The sequence below is a fragment of the Pelobates fuscus genome, chromosome 1, assembly GCF_036172605.1.
Source record: "Pelobates fuscus isolate aPelFus1 chromosome 1, aPelFus1.pri, whole genome shotgun sequence".
Taxonomy (NCBI): domain Eukaryota; kingdom Metazoa; phylum Chordata; class Amphibia; order Anura; family Pelobatidae; genus Pelobates; species Pelobates fuscus.
Window position 1 is genome coordinate 481,397,350 of NC_086317.1, and position 26,470 is coordinate 481,423,819.

General features: G+C 47.3%; 1 protein-coding gene across 1 annotated transcript; it reads left to right on the top strand.

Annotated features, from left to right (window-relative positions):
* The first annotated feature begins 24,618 nt into the window (after positions 1 to 24,618).
* Positions 24,619 to 25,476, top strand: LOC134585774 (vomeronasal type-2 receptor 26-like). Its single transcript, XM_063441241.1, has one exon. The coding sequence runs from the start codon at positions 24,619 to 24,621 to the stop codon at positions 25,474 to 25,476; it is 858 nt and encodes a 285-aa protein (XP_063297311.1).
* The last annotated feature ends 994 nt before the right edge of the window (positions 25,477 to 26,470 follow it).

The window sequence follows — 26,470 nt, forward strand, 5'->3', positions numbered from 1 at the left end:
TAACGTAATGCGGGAGGAATCAGATTGCAATAGGGTAAATAAGCTAAGCAATCGGGATATGAACACTCTCCCCTGTGGAATAATTTTCATAGCGAAATTTAGTGAACCCAACAGGGATTGCAACTCTTTCCTATTACACGAACCACCTGCTAGGTAAAGGTCGATGGATGCCAGGATGCGTTCAATCTTCTCCCCGGGGAGGCTAGCCTGCATATGCACAGAGTCCAGCACCACCCCCAAGAAGTTGATGATCGTATTCAGACCTTCAGTCTTTGTTGGTGAAATAGGTACTCCTAGTTGTGTGAATAGTCGTGTTATAGACAGGAGGCTGCTAGGAGGTACCAGGTTACTTTCTATGGTCAGGAAATCGTCCAGGTAATGGATAACGGTGGGGCATTTACAGATGTTAAGCAGCATCCAGCACAACGTCTCAGCAAATATATCAAAAATCCTGGGGCTGCTCTTAGAACCAAACGTGAGACGCGTTAAAAAATAATATGAACCCTGCCACTTAACACCATGTAAATGCCACAGGGACGGATGGATAGGGAGTAACTTAAAAGCGTTTACTATATCCGTTTTACTAAGCCATGCCCCTACCCCGGCCGAGAGGATGGCAGTAACGACATTATCTATGGTAGCATATTGGAGGGAAAATTCTTCTGATGGAATTAGTGAATTAAGACTTGGGGTAGGTGATGCATGGGGAGCCGATAGGTCGAGAATTAACCTTTGTTTACTGGATATTTATTAGTGACCAGTCCTATGGAGTTAGTTCTCCAAACCCAGAAAGGCGGGGAGTCGAAAGGGCCAATTAAGAATCCTTGGTCAATTTCCTTCTGGAGAAGTAGGTCAATAGTGTCGGGAGCTGCCTGGGCTGTCTGTAAGTTTACATTCTAAGATTCCCGTAGGCATGTGAATAATACCCGTGTGAAACCCCAAAGTAAATCCTGCCACCAAAAATTCAACGAGATGTTGGTGACCACACAATAACTCTTTCAGCAGAGAGACATTAAGAGACGATAAGTACTGCTAGGGATATAATTTATTGGGGCACATTACTTTAGAGTGAGCCCGGAAACATTGGGAGCAGACATGAAGTAGTCTGCAGGCACTGTATCCTCAAGTGTTAAAATTGTTACATACTCGCGATTTTCCCCCAAACACTATATCACGGCCTAGTTTATCTTTCAGCACCCTGCCTGTTCTCCCAGTGGGCATCACATTAGTAGGGGAAAATAAGGCATTCACCTCTGGAGAGTTAGGGCACAGATTAGCCGCGTGGGAGTTGGACGAGCAAATGGCACAAGCTGGGGTTTTGCGGCCCGCAAAGTGTCGACAAAAAAGCTCTGTATCCGACCCATACACCTTTCTCAATATCTACGGCCCACACACAAACCAAACAGAATTCCTGGACAACGTATTCGCCCTGGCAAGCCTATATAGATTTGGGGAACTCATTGAAGGTGGGGACACTAATTTCCTCCTGGACTGCTCTCTGGACACAACCTCAGCAAATAAACTTACCGCACCATCCGCACGCAAATTGAACAAAACCACTTCCTCACACTGCAACCAGATACTACACAATAGCTTCTTGGACCCATGGAGACTCCTCCACCGTTTAGAACGAGATTACACGTTTCACTCCTCTGCGCACAACACTTACACGAGGATAGACAGATTCCTCATATCTAACCACAACAATACACAAAGTTTTGACGGCCCAAATTGGCTTGATAACCTGGTCGGACCATGCCCCAATAACATTAACCCTAGCAGAACGATTTCCCGCCTCAGGTAAAGGGACCTGGAGACTAAACGACTCCCTATTACTGGATCCGCACATCACGGATCAAATAAAAGCAGATATCACCTCATATTTTCACACGAATACAACACCGGACGTAGACATAACTACCGTATGGCAAGCACACAAGGCAGTCATACGCGGAACCCTTATCAGAGCAGGTAGCTATGCTAAAAAACAACGAATGAAATAATACAACACACTGATCTCAGAAATCACAGACCTCACACACAGAAACAAATCCACACCCACTCAAACGCTGCAACACCAACTACTGACATTACAATCCAAACTGCGAGACATAGAACTGAAAAAAACAACCTGAGGTGCTTTAAATACAACTTCTATACGCAGGGGAACAAGGCAGGAGCACTGCTTGCAACTCAACTCAAGGCGCGCACCGCCAACTTAAAAATAGCCTACATTACCACTGACTCAAAACAAAAACTCACAAATCCACAAGACATAGTCGACGCGTTTGCCTCCTACTACAGCACGCTTTACAATCTCAAGGATGACCAAGGTACTACACCACCCTCTCGTCCTACCATCCAGGACTTCCTAACTAAAGTGAACCTCCCCAAACTGACAACTGACGATATAACCTCCCTATCTGCACCATTCACTGTGGAGGAAGTGGAAAAAACTATTGCACAACTACCTAAACACAAAGCGCCTGGCCCAGACGGCTACACAAATTTTTACTACCAAACATTTGCGTCTACACTATCACCCCACCTAATCACGTTATTCAACCATTGCTTTGACACAGGCTCCATGCCTCCTGAGATGCTGAAGGCCCACATTTCCACCCTTCCGAAGCCAGGGAAATCCCCAACACAATGCCCTAACTTACGACCCATCTCCCTACTAAATGGGGATGTCAAACTCTACGCCAAGCTCCTAGCCAACCGCCTGTCCGACATTCTCCCAAGGCTTACACACAATGACCAATCTGGCTTTGTACGGACAAGACAAGGCTCGGATAATACCAGGAAAATCCTCAATATCCTTGCACACGCACACACCATCCAAAAAGAAGGCCTTCTTCTAGCGCTAGACGCAGAGAAGGCCTTTGACAGACTCAACTGGGACTACATGAAACAAGTCTTACAAACATTTGGCTTCACCCCACCAATACTCTCTGGAATTATGGCCTTATACAAAAACCCAACAGCCCAAGTGGGAAACGCGGGATTCCTGTCCAACCCATTCACCATCACCAATGGCACCAGACAGGGGTGCCCCCTATCACCTTTGTTATTTGTCCTCTCCCTGGAACCACTAGCATACATTATCAGACACCATCCAAGTATTAAAGGTATAACAATAGGCCCTAGCGAATATAAACTTTCTATGTTCGCAGATGACATTCTTCTGACATTGAGCGATGTAGAACCTCCCTACCAACTCTAATGCAGCTGCTAGATTCATATGGTAAAGTAGCGTATTATAAATTAAATCGAGCCAAAACCCAGGCTTTACCCATAAGCCTTCCCCGCACCGTGGTCACAGAACTTTCCAGGACCTATAAATTCGACTGGAGAGTAGACTACGTCACATACTTAGGGGTTAAAATTGCACCCACGGTGGAACACATGTTTAATTACAATTACAAACCACTATTTCTACTATGTAAATCAGAATGTAACCGGTGGAAACCGGTAAAACTGTCCTGGCTAGGCAGGATCAACACCATTAAGATGATTCTAATCCCGAAGCTACTGTATATATTCCGCCTCTTACACATACAGGTTCCGCCCTCCTTCTTTAAAAAACTTCAACAGATAATATCCCTATATATATATGGGACTCCCGCAGGCCCAGATTATTTCACCGCACTCTGCAACAAACCACAGCGGACGGGGGAGTTGGCCTGCCCGATATATACACCTACTATAAGGCAGCTATTCTAGAAGCAGCAGTGAAGCTACATACCCACAATGGAATTTACCAATGGGTGGACATGGAGGCCGCCCAATCGGGCAAAACGCCCCTGGTCGATCTTCTATGGACCCCCAGAATACATCGGCCCAAGGATAAAATCCTATTCCCAACCACATCTCTCACCATACAACACTGGGACAACATACGACACAAGCATGATGTTCACCACAAATTCCATCCATGCACACCATTGACAGCGCTAAAAGCAATCTCACCTTGGCTTTCATTAAACTCGTGGGTCAAAATGGGGATTACCACTAGAGAGCAAATTATGCATTGCGACCTCATTAAACCCTTCCCTGACCTACAGCGAGAATTCAAACTCACCAACTCCTCGATATTTCCCTACCTACAACTCAAAAGTATAATGCCCTCACATGTAACGCAAGGACACATACCTAACAACCCAGGATCAGGAGAAATTGCAACATTATATGATAGATGCTGGCGAGCCCCGACTAAACCCAAATCTCTCTCTCTCTGTTATAGGTTGATTCTAGCCTCTACTACACCAAGAGGCACCCCTACATTCGTGACCCAATGGCTCACGGAAGGTATAGATTCAATCCCAAGCCCTTAAAGGCCTAACACAGTGCCAATCACACATAGAAGCCCATAAAAAGCTAGTGTACAGGTGGTACCTAACATCCCACAGACTCCACTTGATGTACAACACAGTGCCACCGTGCTGTTGGAGGTGTGGCACTGACAAAGGCACAATGTTCCACATCTGGTGGACGTGTCAGCGTATAAGACCCCTATGGAGAGAGGCGCAAACAGTCCTGCAGTCCATTGGTATCACATCACTACCCTTGGATATACATACCGGGGTGTTCCTCTCCTACCCGCGCTCAACCCCGAAATATGTGCAACGCATAATGGCCATTACTGCCCTAGCTGTGAGAAATTTGATCGCATGTCAATGGAAACAGCCCCACTGTCCCTCCAAATACCAACTGCTAACTAAAATCCACCAGTATTTCATATATGAGAGCATGTCTTCCAGGACTGCTGCTCAACAAAAAACTTTCCAAGCAGACTGGGCGCCGTGGGTGAACCTCTGGAATAAAGCCAATAGTAGTAATAATACCCTATGCCAATCAGGAGCCCATCACGGCTCAGAGACCAACAATACCTCAAATGTACTAAACCCCTCTACATCATCAGACGGCCACACAGGCACGTGCTCCTTTACCCACCTCATGGGGACCCAACTAGACCCCGACTAGACCTCCATATGGCTCTATAGATATCTGTACTACCAAACAGCAAACCCGATGTTGTCCTTACACATCCGTGTAATGGTTATTGTACAACACAGCTAATTAGTGCTATACACCATATTGTACCATGGCATACACCAACACCCCCCCCCCCTCCCACCCAACCCACCCCACTCCCCCCTATTGTTACTTCCCAGTTAGGGGATTCTTCATATTTGTATACACGTCATACTCTGCTCGGACGTAGGAGGTGAATGATCGACCAAATTAGAGCAGCAAAAAGATAACTTTAAGGGGTTGGCTGACTCTACTGTGATGTCTGCAATGAATAATAATTTTGCAATGAATAACAATTTACCATATTATAGTAGCATAGAAGGCTTCCATCCCCTCCCCTCCACCTCCTAAAGCCATACCACCAGGAACAGACTATCAATGGATAATCCTATTGTACATATTATGATGTTATTTGGTATACGAAATGTGATCCCCCACCACCCCTATCTTCCTTTCTGTACCCCGTTTACTCTGTGAAAATAAAAATTGTCAAATAAAAAAAAAAAAAAAGCTCTGTATCAAGCACACCCCAATCAGCTTGATAATTGAACTGGGATAGAGCAGCCGATGCCTTTGCGGAAAAGGCACGGTGGTAGTCGTAAAAAGACGTACCACCGTACTTGTGCCCCAAATCCACCAGCTTGTGGAGATAAAGGTCCAATTCTTCTCTCCTATCCGGATATACAGAGCATATCACATCTCTGTAGATCCCGAAAGCCAACACAAATTCGGGAATAGATAGTTTGCGATTTAACCTAGGGTCCCTAGATTTCAACACAACCGACACATCCCCATATGCATAGGTTTTGTTTTCAAGAACATCTTGCGAGGCTATAAGAAGTGATACCAGATTGATATCCTTCCCTTCCTAGATGTCTTTTTAGAGTTTGCAGGCACCATATGTGCCGGATTAATAATATGTGGGTCTTTCAGACCGGTTGGTATATTACCCGGTAGGAAGTCCAGGCGCACCGTAGCGACCGGATTCCCCAATGCAGAAGGTGACCGTTGCTGGCTATCTGCATCCATCTTATCGAGTTTATCCGTAATACGACCCAAAAGAGGTCAGGACTGAGGACAAAACAGTATGCAGATCAGAAAACTGGCTGCCACTGAACCCTTCCCCCGCCCCCGAGTTATCAGTCTGCGTATTTAACAGTTTGTATAATTCGGCTTTCCTAGCTGTAGCTGGGAAAGAAATGTTCCTCTTTCTTAGTTCGGCAGTGATCCTAGGAATGGTCCATGCCCTGAGTGATGCAGGGTTCGCGTTGTCATCACCCTGGGATGGAGTGACCGATCTAGCCCGTGTGCTGGGGATGGACAAATCTTCCCGCCTTCAGGTATTTGTGACATGCTACAACATAACAAGAAAACAGAGAAAATTCTAAGACCATGGGTGTATACCCATACAGACTACCCCAAAGGAAATGGGATAGTGACGTCCACCACCCAGGGACTTATGTACCACCAAGAGACTCCAGGAATCTCAAAGGGGCTTAACCACAGAATAAAAGGGCAACAAACAAATAAAATATGTAACTAGTCTATGCTACAACATAAAAATAATATGTTACCTGGGGTCCTACCCATCTGGCTGATGTAACTAATGCCAAGCGGCAAAAGTATTAATTAGTAACGTGACCGGTGAGGCCCTACTAGTTGCCAAGCGTCTTTGAGAGGCCCTATCTATGATTTGTCTCGTGTGGGGTACGTGGCCATTGGCATTATGGCGGGGTGATGGTCTCTCCGTGACTCATAATAGCATAAGATAGAATGGGGGTGACAAGTGAGGCCCTCTCTATGCAACCGAGCGAGGCGGCTAGCTATGAATTGGCCCGAGGGAATGCCGTACCTCCGAAATGAGGATGGATGTTGCCCTCGCGGGACCACTAACGTAAGGTGTAGAAGGCCAGAAAAACATACCTAGAGGCTCCTATTGTGTATGCCAGTATATATGTACTATTACCTGAAAAGGGTAGGTAGGGAGGGAGAAATAATTGAGAGAAAACATGACGTACCTGATGTGCAAATTTGCAAGATAGTATGATAAGGTGATACAGGCAATCTGTAGTAACCTACGAGAGTAATTGTGAGTTTTGTAAGGGTTATAAATATGTACCCCTCAATCCCCTGCTATCCCGATACCTACAAGTAATTATTCCAACAGTAGGAGACTGGAACCAAATACTCAAAATGAGCAAGGATGCCTATACCTAGTAATACAGAAAACACACATAAGGACCCAGGCCTTGCGTGACCATCAAAGTATAATTAATTGTGATTACTGACCTATGACAAGTGACAAAGTTGGTAGAGCAGCAGCACACTGTGGAAATGCTGTTGATACTGAAACATAAGTGGTCCATAATCATAAAAATGCTAAACATTGCTCGTGAAAATATGTCCTGTATATATTTGATACTAATATGGTGTACGTGCTAAATATAAATAAACTATAAAACAGAAAGTATACAGTATCATACTTTGAAACCATCCTTCTGACCGCCGAATTTATTCCAGACATATATCCTAACAAGCATATATGTGTCACAAACTATTGCTACCAAACCATCCGGAACATTTAGCACCAGCAGTGTTGTCATAACATATGTCTACAAATATCATGTAATCATGCCCAAATTTAAATGTAATTTATGCCACATGTCATTACCCTTATGACCACCAGGGGTCGTGGAAACATCACTTGAGAGAGAAAGCAGTAATAATGAACCAGCCACCAGAGGTCGCCCTAGTGCATATAACAAATCTTAACATCTAATATTGAAGAGCATTTCGGCAACCGAACGGTCATAAGATAACCAGAATATGTATCGAATGCCCCCAAACGAATAAACATTTTTAATCATTGCCATATACCGTATATATGCCGTAACCGAATGCCGGCACTCGTTTAATTATGTACCGAACTGCTACCATGCGTGCGATCGTCGTACTAGGATGACGTAAACCGCCCGCGCCGAAAATTGCGACGGCCGTGTAACTTACAATTTTGCCGCAACTAAAAAACCCTGCGAAACGCCCAGCCTGAAAATCAAGCCAGACAGCCGAAAACTGGAGGAACAGGGAACAGGAACAGGGAAGCTGACCACGGAATACAGGTAAGCAGAATGGCGTCAGGACCTACCGGCAGTGACGATCTCTCTCCACACAACTCGCAGACCTAAAAGGTAATGAAGGAAAGGCTGGTACTCCTTAAGAAGGGGAACCAAGCCCCTCCCACAACTTCAGGCCACGCCTTCCATATATATATATATATATATATATATATATATATATATACACACATACATGCTGAGGTGATTGCAGATTTACTGCATCTGGCAGGTAGGGGAGGTCATGGAGTGCAAAAAGCAAAAGTACTGAATGTAGAGTAGTGTGGGAAATTCTTTTCCTTGTAACTGAATGGGAGAACCAACCAACAGATTCAGGTCCAAATCCTACTATGACTAAGCAACCTGGATGAGCTATAGAGTGATCAGTTTAGGTCACACAGTAAAGGCAGCAGAAAGACTTGGACAATGGTAGGGTTTTGCTGAGTGAATGGATACAAGGCAATTAAATGGTTTAATGTGGAAAGACAACTGGGACAAAGTCTTCGAGAGAAACAGTCTTTAAGATGAGTGGTTAGAGTAAGAAAGTAATGAAGGAGTTTACTATCAGTAGGGTACAATAACAGGGCATTGATTAAATTGTCTGATACTGGGGTCAAAAGATTCACAGGTACAGCCAGAGAGAATAAATACATAACATAGGCTGAGGTCTGATGATGGTAGCAGACATGAAGGGGTGATCTTAGAGAGTAGTCAGGAAGGAGAGCCAGGGCCAGGAGACAAGAATGAAGCGCAAGGCACTCAAGGTTAGAAATGGCATGGGCAACTCAATAATCCGGCAATGAGGCTAATGATGGGCAATGATTGAAGACAATTATTGTTTAAATCAACTTATGTGAATTAAACATTGAATCATGACATGTGCAAATGAAAATCTTCAGGCACTTACAGTGTTCAAACAGCAAGCAGTTTTATTGGATCAAAAATAGTGACAGAGCAAGTTTTCAACCTTCTACAAGGTCTTTGTCACAGTTGACACTAATTTGGATCTGCTTCAAAATGACCTGTGGTAGCGCACTTAATTCCGGTGCTCACTTGGTATTGAGTGTGGTTCTATTGCTCTATTTTCATATAATATTGAATCATACATGACACATAAGTCTAAAGTAACTCCTCTTGTGAATAACATTAATTATATCATTACCATGGCACTGGCCAAGGGGTGAGATATGTTGGGCAGGAAATGAACAGTCAGTTCTTGAATATCATGTGTTGGAAGCAAAACAAATGTGCAAGCAAAAATACTTCAAGGGACAAATAGTGATGACTAGACAACTGGTCAATGGGCTGGGGAGGGGGAAAGTCGCTTACCTCCTCCTCCTCCTGATTAGTTAGGGATCTAGATCGGTCTTCCAGCAAACCTGTAGGTTTGGTGCAGAGACTGCGGTCCCATCTGCACCATTGGGATCAGGAGTACTGTCCCCCTTTAGTTGGGGAGAGGGACAAGCTGTCTCCTTTTCCAGTATACTCAGCTGCCGCTGGAGAGGGAGACCGGTTGCCTCCCCTCCCTGTGTTGCACACTGCCGCTGGGGAGAGAGACCCGCTGTCTCCTCTCCCAATAATACACTCTGCTGCTGCAGAGAGAGACCGGTTGTCTCCTCTCCCTGTAGGATGCACTGCTGCTGTGGTGAGAGACCGGTTGCCTCCTCCTCCTGTGAGATGCACTGCAGCTGGGGAGAGAGACTGGTTGTTTCCTCTCCCTGCATATGTCCTTTGTTCTTGGATGGCCCCAATATCGCATATAGCTTAAGCTCGTTAAGCTGCGCCGCTCGGTTCTCATGATCGTCTCCACAGTACTGGAAAGATATTGATACCTTAGAGAGAGTTCAGAGAAGGGCTACTAAACTGGTTCATGGATTGCAGGATAAAACTTACCAGGAAAGGTTAAAGGATCTTAACATGTATAGCTTGGAGGAAAGACGAGACAGGGGGGATATGATAGATATGATATGATAGAAACATTTAAATACATAAAGGGAATCAACACAGTAAAGGAGGAGACTGTATTTAAAAGAAGAAAAACTACCAAAACAAGAGGACAAAGTCTTAAATTAGAGGGACAAAGGTTTAAAAATAATATCAGGAAGTATTACTTTACTGAGAGGGTAGTGGATGCATGGGATAGCCTTCCAGCTGAACTGGTAGAGGTTAACACAGTAAAGGAGTATAAGCATGCATGGGATAGGCATAAGGCTATCCTAACCATAAGATAAGGCCAGGGACTAATGAAAGTATTTAGAAAATTGGGCAGACTAGATGGGCCGAATGGTTCTTATCTGCCGTCACATCCTATGTGTAGCGGATTGGTACCGGGCTGTCCCACGACATGTATGAGAATAAGTGTATTTGGTCATATGGCTGGTTTAATGTGTATGTACATGTATAGAAAGCATGGTATCCGGGTATAATGACAGTTAAATGTATGTAAAGAATTGTATTCCTCTAGTTGTTCGGTAGAATCATTCAAATAAAACAAGGGAATGAAACTACCGAACAACCAGACCACCCAGGAATGAGTGTGCCTCCAATTACCGTTTGCAACAATGTTGCAAACAGGTAATTGGCAATCAGTGCGGTGTGGTCTTTGTCCTCTGGGTGGCCGCCATTCGGGAAACAAACACGTGGCGGCGGCCATCTTAAACTACCGAACAGCGGTGTTTTGCCGTCGAGTGTCTGGAACTAAAATCGGACACTTGACTAGGCAAACACCGCTGAGACCTCCATACTTCCAGAAATTCGTATGGAAACTACCGAATGACCCGCCGTTCGGTAGAAAGAGCCCCATAAACAAGGGAATTCATTCAAACCCTCTCCAGGCTCTATAACACAGGCAATTCGCCTGTTTTCATTCCCTTGTTTGTGACCGACCGCAGGGCCAAAATGCATGGAACTGTTTTCGGATACTTTACCCATGCGGTCGGTCAAATCTTTGGAACCCCATATCTCACGAACCATTCATCCGAATGGGCTAATTTTTAAGTATGTTGGTCCCCCAGAATAGAGCTATCTGGGGATGTTGGATTTGTGGATGTACCCCAAGTATTTAGGGTACATCCAAAACTCGGGGAAAACTGTGTACACAATAAGGGGATTATGATGCTAGAGGAGGGGAGGAGATCTGTGGGAGGTTACTACTTAGAGATTGGATAATGTCTTAAGTGTTAGAACCTCCTCCCTTGCATGGGAGAGGGCTTTATAAGGAACTGTGGAATAAAGCTTGTCAGTCTACTCCTGAAACTGTGTGTCGTCCAGTTATTGGGATTGCGATGGGGATACTGCTGTATTACTTTACCTGCTGGAAACCTTGCCTATGGACTTAACATCACCTTGTTCCTGAGCCTCACTGGAATCTCTAGTGGAGAATAGCTGTGCAAGATCGGCTCTCCGCTACATTGGTGGCAGCGGTGGGATCTGATAGGCCCCCTCAATAAAGTTAGCCCGTCAGGAAAACGGTATATTTTAACGGTCGTAGATTATGCCACCAGGTATCCAGAAGCAGTGGCTCTGACCAACATCCACCCTGAGACGGTCGCGGATGCCCTCATGCGGATATTCTCCCGGATGGGATTACCCAGGGAGATTATCTCGGATCAGGGTACCCAGTTTACCGCAGAATTCACCCAACACCTCTGGAGGATCTGTGGCATTAAGCCTATTATCAGCGCCCCTTACCACCCCCAGACGAACGGGCTCTGCGAACGATTCAATGGTACCTTGAAGCAGATGCTCCGAACCTTCGCAGAGACCCACAAGGACTGGGAACGATTCCTGCCGCACCTCCTATTTGCATACCGGGAGGTGCCGCAGGAATCCACAGGGTTCTCCCCGTTTGAATTATTGTTTGGAAGGAGGGTCCGAGGCCCATTGGATCTTATTAGAGAGCATTGGGAGGGAGACCGGAGCACAGATGGCACTCCCATCCTACCATATGTGTTGGCCTTTCGGGACCGCCTAGAAGCGTTGACCAAGACGGTACGGGAAAACCTTCAGGAGGCCCAGACCCGCCAGCGTACATGGTATGATCGGGGAGCCAGGGACCGTAGCTTTCAGGTCGGGCAGAAGGTACTAATTTTAAAACCTGTCCGACATGATAAGTTACAGGCCGCCTGGCAGGGCCCATATAAGGTGGTGGAGCAAAGATGCGATACCACCTATATTATCGGCCCCTGCACAGGGACTGGGGGGCGACGCATGCTCCATGTGAACATGCTGAAGCCCTACCACAAGCGTACTGAGGAGGTAACCGCCATCTGTGCCCCTAACACGGAAGAGTTTGACAGCTTACCCCTCCCCGATTTGCTGGGGGATGGGCAGCTGTCCGGAGATTTAGGGGAGGTTACGCTGGGAGATCGGCTGAGCCCACAGGAGCGGATCGAGATACAGCAACTATTGGAAGAGAAACGCGACACGTTCTCTAATGTACCTGGATACACGCCTCTGGCAACTCACCGGGTCGAGACCCCAGGGCAACTACCCATGCGCCAGACGCCATACCGCATTCCAGAAGCGGTACGGGCAAACATGCGTAAGGAGATCGACGAAATGCTCCAACTGGGGGTGATTGAACCCTCAGACAGTCCTTGGGCATCTCCTGTAGTCCTCGTACCAAAGCGAGACGGTACGACCCGCTTCTGCGTGGACTATAGGAGATTGAACGAGAAGACTGTATCTGACGCCTATCCGATGCCCCGGATAGACGAGTTACTGGACAGAATGGCCAGGGGCCAATACCTCACCACTATTGACTTGTGTAAAGGGTATTGGCAAATCCCCCTGGCCCCAGACGCCATCCCGAAGTCGGCCTTTGTCACCCCATTTGGCTTGTACCAGTTTAAGGTCATGCCATTTGGGATGAAAAACGCCCCAGCCACCTTCCAAAGGATGGTGGATCAACTCCTAGATGGATTCCAGGACTATACATGTGCCTACCTGGACGATATTGCTATTTTTAGCAATACGTGGCAGGAACACTTAGCTCACATCGGAGCTGTACTAGATAGGATAAGGGAAGCAGGTCTGACCTTGAAGCCGGCCAAGTGTAGTATCGGCATGGCTGAGGTACAATACCTGGGACATAGAGTAGGGTGCGGTAAACAAAAACCCGAACCCGCCAAAGTAGAGGCTGTAGCCCAGTGGCCCACCCCTAGGACTAAGACCCAGGTTATAGCGTTTCTAGGGACAGCAGGGTATTACCGGAAGTTTGTTCCCAATTATAGCGCCCTGGCCAAACCCCTCACTGACCTGACCCGTAAGAACCTTCCCCGCCAAGTAAACTGGACCCCGGAGTGTGAGCAGGCATTCCAACAATTGAAAAATGCACTGATAAATGCCCCTGTCTTGGCAGCTCCCAATCCAACTAAACGTTTTCTTGTTCACACAGACGCTTCTATGTTTGGATTGGGGGCAGTACTGAGTCAAGTCGGGGCCGATGGCGGGGAACATCCAGTGGCTTACATCAGTCGCAAACTGTTACCTCGAGAAGTAAGCTACGCCGCCATCGAAAAGGAATGCCTGGCTGTGGTGTGGGCCCTAAAGAAGCTACAACCCTATTTATATGGACAGCCCTTTTCCTTGCTCACGGATCACAACCCGTTAGTCTGGCTGAACCGGGTGGCTGGAGACAACGCCAGGCTGCTGCGCTGGAGTTTGGCGCTACAGCCTTTTGACTTTAATATCCAGTACCGGCCGGGTAAGCAGAATGGAAATGCTGACGGGTTGTCAAGACAAACTGACTTAGAGAAATGATCCGTGAGCCCCCGGACATCCCCAAGCCGATCCGTGTTGGATCAGACTGTGTATGCCGGCTTGTGGGCAAGGGGGAGCAGTGTAGCGGATTGGTACCGGGCTGTCCCGCGACATGTATGAGAATAAGTGTATTTGGTCATATGGCTGGTTTAATGTGTATGTACATGTATAGAAAGCATGGTATCCGGGTATAATGACAGTTAAATGTATGTAAAGAATTGTATTCCTCTAGTTGTTCGGTAGAATCATTCAAATAAAACAAGGGAATGAAACTACCGAACAACCAGACCACCCAGGAATGAGTGTGCCTCCAATTACCGTTTGCAACAATGTTGCAAACAGGTAATTGGCAATCAGTGCAGTGTGGTCTTTGTCCTCTGGGTGGCCGCCATTCGGGAAACAAACACGTGGCGGCGGCCATCTTAAACTACCGAACAGCGGTGTTTTGCCGTCGAGTGTCTGGAACTAAAATCGGACACTTGACTAGGCAAACACCGCTGAGACCTCCATACTTCCAGAAATTCGTATGGAAACTACCGAATGACCCGCCGTTCGGTAGAAAGAGCCCCATAAACAAGGGAATTCATTCAAACCCTCTCCAGGCTCTATAACACAGGCAATTCGCCTGTTTTCATTCCCTTGTTTGTGACCGACCGCAGGGCCAAAATGCATGGAACTGTTTTCGGATACTTTACCCATGCGGTCGGTCAAATCTTTGGAACCCCATATCTCACGAACCATTCATCCGAATGGGCTAATTTTTAAGTATGTTGGTCCCCCAGAATAGAGCTATCTGGGGATGTTGGATTTGTGGATGTACCCCAAGTATTTAGGGTACATCCAAAACTCGGGGAAAACTGTGTACACAATAAGGGGATTATGATGCTAGAGGAGGGGAGGAGATCTGTGGGAGGTTACTACTTAGAGATTGGATAATGTCTTAAGTGTTAGAACCTCCTCCCTTGCATGGGAGAGGGCTTTATAAGGAACTGTGGAATAAAGCTTGTCAGTCTACTCCTGAAACTGTGTGTCGTCCAGTTATTGGGATTGCGATGGGGATACTGCTGTATTACTTTACCTGCTGGAAACCTTGCCTATGGACTTAACATCACCTTGTTCCTGAGCCTCACTGGAATCTCTAGTGGAGAATAGCTGTGCAAGATCGGCTCTCCGCTACACTATGTTTCTAGGATCTGGGCCATACCTGGTTAGCCACCTCTTTACCTCATCAATGTAGGCGACGCCTTCGTAGCGATATGTCATGCTTGCTTAGCCCCCACTCTGGGCCACTAGCGATCCGATCCGCGTCTTTTGGATTATTCTGTAGACAGGGGCGCTGCACGAGTACTAGCATTGCCCTCAATTCTCCTGAGTTCCTTTGTAGACAGGGACTCTGCATGGTAGCTAGCTCTATCCCTTCTCCTGAGTTCCTCTGTAGACAGGGGTGCAGCACAAGTGCTAGCGTTGCCCTCAATTATAGATCAATCCGATTCCGGTGTCTCCCAGCTGCTTCTCCTCGCACTAAGACGCCATCCCACTGCTGCCACCAAATGTGACAGACCGCCTGGTACTCTGACCGAGTACCTCTACCAATCGATGCTCTTTGTGCTTTCTGAGGGCTCCAAGCACTCCACCAGACACCATAAGCACTGTAGACCCCATGAACCATCACAGCTTGGTTGGGGTCTTGCCGTCCTCCACCCACCCTGGACCCAAGACCAGGATCCAGTTCCCAGTGGGTGGACCTTTCCTCCTCCTCCAGAGAGCGTAGCAGGAACAGCTCTTAGAAGAGTTAGTTATACTCAGGGGAATATAGTGATTATAGCAATCCCCAGAGTGTAGTTCCCCAAACATGAGCCAAGACTTCATGAAGGGGTAAAGCAGTTCTCTGTAATGAAAGCCAGCACTTACAATTTATACATACATTTAGACCCCCAACAGCTTAATTTACATACAATGGAAATTACACCCCAAAAGTACCCCAAGGATGCATGGAAACCCCATGACATGCGCACAGTCGTTATTCAGCAGGTGCGATATTTACCCCAACACCCCAATAACTTACAGACACCGTATTTCTGTTGGAAATATAAAGTCCACAGCTTTATTTATTATTATAAACAAGGTAACAAATTGGGATCATTGGCACATAATGTCAATTTACCCACCATCCCCCACCGTACATAAATTACCCCTGGCAATGACCCCGACCAATAACAATACATAACATTATCAATAACAAATAACACATAACATATGGCCTACCAAAGAGGCCCCATATCCATAACTTTATTAACTGTAAGGGTGTACCGAGACCCCCCCTACACCACCTGGTTCGGAGCCACCGATGAGCTCGAACCCACAAACCACTTAACACTCCGGTCTAATCCAGCCTAACTTTAGCCTAACCACTTGATACTCCTCCTACCTTCCAATTACCCAAGCCCTATCCCGCCATAGCAAGAGACTTGATCCCTTAATGTCTCAAGCGACCCCCACCACACATAAATAGGGCTTTTGTAATTCCTTCCTGGAAACCTAAATTCAATAAATCACACCCTACCTCAGACAGGTGTACCCCATCCCTTCGAAAGTAACCGGGTAACATACCCTCCAGTTCCCCATGCCTCACCGGGACCCCCCCCCCTATCCTCCGAATAAAGACTGCCATGGCCTTATTAACTTAACCTCGGCAACGTGCCACAGCCGCCGGGTCCCTGGCATGCCTCCAGTTCAACCGCGGCACCATCTCAGACCACACTACCACCACGTCAGGGACCAGCTCCCGCACCCTATCTACGTCTTCTACGTCCCTCTTCATCCTCCTGATCAACACCTTTTGGGGAACCAAACCTAAATCATTGCCCCCACCATGAATTAAAAGTATGTCTGGGGCAGACCCCCCTAATATCCTTCTAAAAATCTCCCCACTTATGCTCTGCCAGCTAAAACCCCGAAAACCAAACCACCGAAGGCCCACCGTGTCCAGAAGAAAACCCAGTTGTGTGCCTTGTCTCCGAACTGGGGCCCTCTTCTCCGCCCAGTAGACAAACGAGTGACCCACCAGCCAAGCGACCAAGCCTGAAAAGAAACAAATTCAGTTATCCTGCAGAGCACCTGTGTCCCACAACCACACCATTCCATTCACACCAACCTATCCGGCCTCACATATGCGCGGAACCGGATGGATTCCCATCTCCCAATCCACTTTATCCGTTCCTCTCCTAGCCAGAGACGCGCCGCCTCGGTCGCAGCCCCAATGCGGAAAGAGTGTGTACCAAATTGCCTGGGCTGCAAGCCCAACTTCGTTAAGCCATGCGAAAGACCCGCAAAAACTGAAAGCGCGCCCATCCTCATGTATCAGGAAGCAACCACCGACCTTTGGGCGGATTTGCAAAAACCTGCCCCCACATAACACCGGACACACCGTGGACCCCGGTAAAGAGAACAAGACAATCTTCTTACCTTTTCCGAAGACGTCCGTCTTTGAGCGCCGTAGCCAGATCACGACCTTATCCTGCTCAACCACCACGTCCTCGAACCGGAGACCCGTCGTCCCTGTCCTATTGGCGCTTACCAATTCTCCGATGCGAAACGCCCCAAAGAAAGCCCATACGAAAGCCGCGGAAAACAAAGTTACCTCAAATGCCGATATGCACATGTCACTGAACAACCCCACCAGCCCTTGAAGGGTGGCAAAGGACACGGGCCTCCTCGCATCCACCGACCTCTTGCCTTTCCGGAATCCCCGCAAGGTTTGTTTCACCAAGAAATGTTTAGTCAAGTCCTCCCACCCGTTAAACTTGAACAGGAAAGCCAGGGCAGACATGTAGCGCTCAACCCTAGAAGGGGACGACCCTCCTGCCACTAAACTGCAAAGCAGCCACAACAGTGTATCCAACCTACCAGCTGCGGAGTCACCCACTCCAGCCTGTGCCATCATCTCCTCCCATTCATTCCAAACCTTCGTATAAGCGGCCCATGTCCCCGGCGGTAACAAGCTCCTTATGTATCGCCCAAGCACGATGTCCCGAGCCGCCACATCTCTTCTGGGCACGCCTGCCCAGTCGCCCGTGCGTCCGGAGCTGCTTCCCGAAACCGTTCCCACTGTGAACGAGACAGAGGGTCAGCAACCACATTCAGCAGACCCGGCACGTGCCGCGCTCTGAAGACAATATTCCAAGACATGCACAAGAGCACTAGCTGCCGTAACAACCTTACCACGGGAAGGGACGAAGCCGAGAGACTATTAATTACCTGTACCACTGCCATATTATCCGAGTGGAAGATAACTTTTTTGTCTTTGAGCTCCCTGCCCCAGAGCGATACCGCTACCACTACCAGAAAAAGCTCCAAGAAGGCCAGGTTCCTAATCAAGGGGCTCTCCGTCCAAGCTTTAGGCCAAACCTCGGCACACCACTTGCCCCCAAGGTATGCCCCGAAGCCAACGCTCCCCGAAGCGTCCGTAAACAGCCCAGCGTCGCCCGATGCTGCCGTTGCATCCCTAAAAAACACCCGCCCGTTAAACTCAGTTAAGAAACGGTCCCAAATGTCCAAGTCCTCTCTCATGCCCACAGACACCCTGATGTAATGACTTGGTAGCCGGACACCACAGGTAGCCCTTGCCAGCAGTCTACAAAAAACCCATGGGGATCACCTTACAAGCGAAGTTAAGGATTCCCAGCAGAGACTGCAGTCCCCTCAGGGTAACCTTCCTAGCGCCCTTCACTGCGCTTACTTGCTGGCGGAGCACCCTCAACTTCTCCTCCGGCAGCCGACATTCCCCCTGGACCGAGTCAATTTCCAGCCCCAAAAAACTCAGGCACTCAGTCGGTCCCACCATCTTATCCTCCGCCAAAGGAATCCCAAACTGTTGCGCTACCCTTTGAAAAACTCGTAGTATCTGGGCGCATCTGTCGGACCCCGCCGGGCCCACACACAAGAAGTCGTCCAGGTAATGGACCACTGTACCCCCGCCCGTTTCCCTACGTACTACCCATTCCAAGAACGTGCTAAACTTTTCAAAATACGCACAGGAAATGGAGCAACCCATGGGTAGGCATAAGTCCACGAAAAACTTACCCTCGAAAAAACACCCTAACAGGTGGTGACAGTCCGGATGGATAGGAAGGAGCCGGAAGGCTGCTTCCACGTCTACCTTTGCCATCAAAGCCCCTCGCCCTGCTCTCCGAACCAACTCGACTGCATGGTCAAATGATGCATACGATACGGAGCACAGGGCCTCGTCAATGTCATCATTTACTGACGCCCCTTTCGGGTATGATAAATGATGGATCAACCGGAACTTGCCTGCTTCCTTCTTGGGGACCACCCCCAGCGGGGACACCCTCAAGTCAGACAACGGCGGAGTCACGTACGGCCCTGCCATCCTACCCAGCTGCACCTCCTTCAGCAACTTGTCCCGCACCACCTCTGGGTGTTCCCCAACAGATTTGAGGTTATTACATAACCTCCCCACGCCCCTACCCTGAAACGGTATGGTAAACCCCTCCGTAAACCCCCGCCATAAAACTCGGCGTCCTGTTGGTTAACGTACCGTTTTAGCCACGGTAGCATCTCGCCTACTTTCACCGGGGTTGCCCCCCGCGGCAGCGGAGGGGGCCGTTGCTCCACTGGCTCCCACTCCTGGTGCAGACTTACCTCGTTTGAAACACCGACTGGCTCCATGGGCCCCTCCACAACCGGAGCATTCGTGGTTAAACCTGCACGACATTCCCCATTTGCATTGGCCCTCATTGAAGAGCCAGCAGAAACCTTTCTTTTGCCCGGCCGATGCAGGTCCCCCAGGGGCCGCACCGGCCGTCCCGTGAAAGGGTGCAGCCTTCTGCGCCATCATGAGCCGCATCCAGAGGGGAAGGTCCATTTGGTCCCACCTCATACTGGGATTCGCCGCTAACCTTTGGCGGAATTGCTCGTCATACCTCCACCAGGCGACCCCTCCGTAAGTCCGGTACGCGTCCCCAATCCCATCTAGATAGAAAAACAGTTGGGAGCATTTATCCGGGGACTTTTCCCCTATCACACTGGCCAGGATACAAAAGGCCCTTAGCCAGTTCCCAAATGTTTTGGGGATCTTCCGATACCTATGTTTTTTCTCTTCCTCTTCCTTCTTCGCATCCTTCTTGTCCTCCTCCTTCATGTCCAAAAACTCCTCCAACGGGAGGAGGGAAAAAACCTCCACAAACTCACCCTTCCAAATCTTTTCCTTCACTTCCAATTTCAAATGACATCCCAAGGGGCCCGAGAAAGACACGTGCACGTTTTGCCGCGCAGCGTCGGTAATGTCGCCCCCCACGCCAGCCTTCTCCCCCGACTCCTTACTAGCTGCAGACACTGATAGACCCACCTCGCTATCCTGTGCCGGACCCTCGGCCCTACCCGACGACCCTTGTCCCTTCTCACACGTCCACACTCTCCCAAACTGAGGTGAAGATACTTCCCCACCCGCCCATGAGTCTAAGAAAGATTTTAAACAATTCAACAGTGTTCCTGCATGTGGTGCAACAGTTGACTCACCGCCCGAGCCCGAGGCCGCGGAAGGCCGTGGGTTCGTCTCCCTTCCGTCCGCCATGCCTGGCTCCGGAGCATCCAATAGGCGCCGACTCCTGTCAGCCTGGCCCCGCCTCAGGACCGTAGGTGTAGGGCTGCGCGACCTGCAAGGAGAGCGACACCTGGGTGTGTCCACATGATCACATACCTGCCCCACCTCCTTACGCTCTTGCCTGTTGTTCCGCACCTTGTTGTTCCGCACCGCGCCTGTTGTTCCCACTGCCTGGCCCTCCCGGCCGTATGCGCTGCGCCGCTGACCTGGCGAGCTCCTGCCTGATGACCCAGACGCGCTGCGCCGTTCCCTCCTCCTCCTTTCCCCAGAAACCGATCTCCATCTACTATGTCTGCTTGTGGACCGGCTCCTCTCTCTGCCCCTCCACCCTTCCGCCTGTCTCCTGTCATGCCTGGCACTGAAGCCGCGCTGTTCCCTGCTGAGATGCGGCCTAGGGTTGTGGGTAAGATCCAGCTGCCCCTGGGAGCTGCCCCTGCGGCCCTCCCGCTCTCTCCTAACCCATCCTGCCTCCATGCCCCGGGCTGACTCCTGGGATCTATCTCTACGCACTGCACCTGGCCCCCTTTGGGCCGCCATGTGAATTGGAGATTCCACCTGCTGTTCCTGGCGCCCCAAGTCCCCCACAGCCGTGGGCCCTGCCTGCCCCAAGGTACCTGGCTGGGTGGACCCGCCGTCTGTGTCCCCAGGGCTGAACCTGGCCCCACTATAGGCCGCCCCTGGTGTGTCCCCGTGTCCAGAGGCTCCCCCTGCCATCAGGGGGACAGCCTGGTCTCTAGGGGCCTCCACCCTGCCCCCTGCCCGCTGCCCGGGCCCTGCGCCATTCCCTGACTCACCGGGCCGCATCCGCTCACTGCTCCCTCCATCCGATCCGCTCTGGGTCCTGGCTTCCACCGTAACCGTCCTGCCAGCCGCCTTCTGGCGGGAAGCGCACCGCGTGGCAGGCCGCGGCCTGGCTGCTGCTCGCACCCGACCGGCACCCGACCGGCACCCGACCGGCACCGCGGCGAACAGACGGTGCCGGCCGCGTCTCCTCCACTCCGCTGGGGCCCGCAACCTCCTCCAGGGCCCCAACAGCATCCGCTGACGGGCTCCTCCGCCTGCCGACTTCAGGCTCCACGCCTGGGCTCAGCCGCTGGGGCGGTCTCGCCCTCCTCATGGAACGCTGTGCTGCCGCCGCAGGGGTTGCCGGGGGGGGGACCTGAGCCCCCAGTTGCTCATGAAGCCAGGCCAGTCCTCTATCCCACACAGCAGCTCTCCCTCCTTCCAGGATCTCCTCCAACGATGCCATGACCTGAAAGAGAAAGAAAAAACCAACACAGACCTGCCAAAAACAATTACCAGGTAAGTGTCAGTTCTGTTAAAATGTCCCTTGCTCATAAAATGGCTGCTTAATATACCCCTATCTTCCAACCCCCTTTTCCAGATAACCACACCCCTTTAACTAGTTACTCCCCTGCCTACTCCTGGCTCTGTCAAGGCCCACTCCCCTGACTGCGCTGTTCCATGGGCTTCACAAGCGTCACATCCTCAGATAGCCCTGATCTGGGTGACCAACATATCCAAAAATCACCCAGATCGGTTCTGTGGTTTGATTTTTCCATGGAAGTCCCTTTTTAACATGTGTTTTTGCAGGGCCCATAATCCTGGGGCAAGAGGATGGCAAGCAGGGCCCTCCAAGTATCAGTGGCAAGGTTACTTTCACCACACATGGTAACTTTGCAGGAGTGGGGGAAGGATACAGAAGAAAATACGTGAAGAGGGGGAAGGAGCTTATTCATCTTGCAGTCTGTCCGACATATGTGCGTGGTCACTGAGGTCATCCCCTACATGTATGTCTCTTCAAGCAGAGGTCTGATAAGTTTTGTTTGCTCAAGGTCTATGTATTGTGTATAAGGTGGTAGCTTTCAAATAGATATATACTTGTAAAAAAAAAAAAAGATTTCACCCTTCACCAATTATGGCTTAGTATCAGAAGTAGATGGAGTCACAATTAATGGGGTATAGTAGCTCATCCATGATCAATAATAGTTGTTGTGTTGGCACTCTATTACAGAGTGGTGCAGGTATTAGAGGCAATCCCCCATAAGGACCTCAATGGTATATACAAAAAAAATAGCTATTAATTCCGCACTCAATAGCATATAATATGCATCAAAACGAATCGATATGTTGATATGCAAAAATGTATTTATTAAACAGTTAATGACACAAAATTGTAAAAAAAAGAAAGACCACTATTGCCAGTTATACAGAATGATGTTCACTCTGTTAATTCATCTACAATAGTTATGACAAAATTCCATGATATATACATACAAAGTATTTACAACTATATACCGCCTTTGGATATTATTTAGATGAAGCTGGTAGTTCATATATAATCTGGGGGATCCACCACTAATTGATTAGTAATAACAATTGATAGTCTGATCAGACAGAAAAAATTGTGTGGAAAAAAATGAAAAATAAGTAATAAAAAAAAAATGGTGAAAAATAAAAAAATAAGCAGCTTTGTGAAAAAATCGGTTAGATTTCACCACAGATCTTTTGGAGCTCTAAATATAGGATGCAGAGTGAGGTCCAATCAATTGTGGACCGATGAAGCACGCTGTATTCAAGAGTGTCACTTTATCAGATAAGTGGTGATAAGGGTTAGTCCCCATCCGGTCCGGTCACCGTCTCCTGTCTCATGTTTTCCTGGGCTGGAATGCCCCTTCGAAAGCCCTAGTTGCAGGAGTAAAATTACCAAACATATATACCAAATAATGGTGGCGGCCAATGTAACTAACGACATGGCCCACCCCTAAACGTACACACGTAATGGCATGGTAACGTCACATCGTGCGTTCTCACGTCATGCGTGGTGACATCGTTAAAACCAACTTTATTGTTCAAACACAACATATAATACAAGACAGTTCTATATATGTAAGAGTTTAACATTAATATTGTTATTTCTATTATTAAGCCTTAAATGAGAGTGCAAATGGGATTGTAAGGAATAGATACTATAAAGAAAGCACTAAATACAAATGGAGAGTTATTATATCTTTCAAGGAACTAGCACACATAAAGAAATATTGCAACCAAAAAACATAGCAATATGACTGGCTATTGTTGGAATTAAAGCATCTCATTAAGTAAAGAGCATCTAGCATATTTCATAACCAGAAGGTAAAGTACCACAATAAATATAACAATAATAACAAAAGAAGGGGGATATGGGATTCATCAGTACAGGAAATAGAGTAGGAACAAATGTCTTAGACAAAGGCTGTCCCGTATAACTGGTTATACCATTGGGACATAGATATCATTATCACGCTTCTAGCATATTTTGTATCCCAATATAATTATACATGATTGCTCACATGCAGCTGGGGACAAAGGGCGACAAAAAATAAAGAATAATAATGTGGATTTTTTTTTAAATAATAAAAAATATGAGAAAATTTGAACAAAAGAAAAAGAATGATTATAAGTATGACAAACCAGTCGTGTAATCCCAAAAAGAATCCCAAGATATATAGTAGATTGTCCATGGACTCCAGGTCTCCTGGAAAATGTGATATTGTTGGGCGGAGTCCAAGGACATGCGTTCATATGTGTAATGTAGATGGATTTTTCTTCTTGGAGTTGTAGTAAAATAGGACAGGTTTTTTGTTTCCAGTGGGTGGCAATGAGATTCTTTGCTGCCACCACAAAAGTGGCTGATTTGGGCATGCGGGGAGGGTAGAGAAGAAATAAGCAGATGTTTATATCTAGCTTATGCGGAGTAATGTTCCATCTAGAAACCAGGGTTTGAGGCAGGTATTTTTAAAGCGGAGACTGATCAGTATATATATATATATGTTGTATCTTTTTCACCACTAATAAGTCCTTGGAGTGCTATCATTTCAAACTTGTATATATTTATGCGGACAAGCACCGGGCCCTGTTCAATAATTTTACTGGAGTGCAGGCAAACGGACAATTTATATACATTATTATTTATATATATATATATATATATATATATATATATATATATATACTGTAATTATTATATTATAAATGTATCTGTGTCTCTTGGTTTCAGATAGTGAAAACTGCATAAAATGTACGGAGTATGAATGGCCAAACATGGAGCAAGATCGATGCATTCCCAAATTAGTGGAGTTTTTCTCCTACACGGAAGATGTGTTGACCACGATATTGGCATCAATCTCAGTTTTGTTTTGCTTGTTAACCATATTAATAGTATCGGTTTTTATTTCATTTTGGGAAACACCAATTGCCAAAGCCAATAACAGGAACCTTAGCTTTATTCTCCTTGTCTCCATCATGCTGAGCTTCCTCTGTGTGTTTTTATTCCTTGGACGTCCTGTGAATATAACCTGCATTCTCCGCCAAATATCTTTTGCAATCATCTTCTCGGTAGCCGTGTCAACTGTATTGGCCAAAACAATCATGGTTTATATTGCTTTCAAAGCCACCAAACCAAACAGTGTGTGGAAAAAGTGGATTGGAGTCAAACTGTCCAATACCATAGTCTTGTTCTTTTCCTCTGTTCAAGTCACAATTAGTATAATTTGGTTGACTATTTCTCCCCCCTTTCAGGAGACCGACACCTATTCTTATATAGGAAAGATCATCATTCAGTGTAACGAAGGCTCAGTTATTGCATTTTACTCTGTCCTGGGTTACCTGGGGATTCTGGCAGCTGTTAGTTTTATTGCAGCTTATTTATCCAGGACATTGCCGGACAGCTTTAATGAGGCCAAGTACATCACTTTCAGCATGCTGGTGTTCTGCACTGTTTGGATTGCGATGATACCAGCCTATCTGAGCACCAAAGGGAAATACATGGTGGCTGTGGAGGTTTTTGCTATATTGGCTTCAAATGCTGGACTCTTAGGCTGTATATTTTTTCCAAAATGTTACATAATGATTTTTAGGCCAGAGATTAACACAAAAGCATATTTGCTTAATAGATTATGAAGGCTTCTACTCTGTGTGTATATGTATATGTATGTATATATATATATATGTGTGTGTGTATTTGTTTCTTGTGTAATATATATTAGATATATTGATGATTTTGCTATGCTGCATATTTAATTAATTGATTTTTCTCTGTCATTTAGATTTTTTCGGCATCAGCATCGGCATCAGCTTTTATTAAAAAGTAAAATATATCTGGGGGGACCACAACTGTGCCGTCTGGCGTAGCCCTCAGACAGGGCGATAAACAGGGCGTAAACATTAACATGGTATGACATACAGTATGGTAGCACCTAGACACAACTGTTACTCCCACATTACTCACTGTTCTAACAAAGTACCAACATTTCTGTCCCAAGACAGCTTTTGCTAAAAAGAAATGGCAATCCACTGGAAATGTGATTTATCTTTCAAAATAGATTAAACCAAAATAAAAATGTGCACAAGGAAAGGATGAAGTAAGCCAATCCCCCACATGTTCAAATGAGCCTACACTGGAAAGCTATAAAACCAATGTGTAATAGTAACACAATGTGCTCTGGAATAATCAAATGTTGAAACGTTACATACACATAGCACTTAAAACACTAATGACAAAAAAAAAACCTTCTCTGAGTGATCACTATTCATCTCAAAATAAATTCACTACAACTATGAATAAGAACATACCGTATAGACTCGAGTATAAGACGAGTTTTTCAGCACATTTTTTGTGCTGAAAACCCCCAACTCGGCTTATACTCGAGTCACTGTCTGTATTATGGCAATTTACATTGCCATAATACAGACAGGGGGCTGTGGGGGCTGCAGAGCGGTTACTTACCTCTCCTGCAGCTCCTGTCAGCTCTCTCCTCCTCCGCGCCGGTCCGTTCAGCACCTCTGTCAGCTCCCAGTGTAAGTCTCTCGCGAGACTTACGGTGTGAGCTGACAGAAGAGCTGCACGGACCGGCGTGGAGGAGAAGGGAGCTAACAGGAGCTGCAAGAGAGGTAA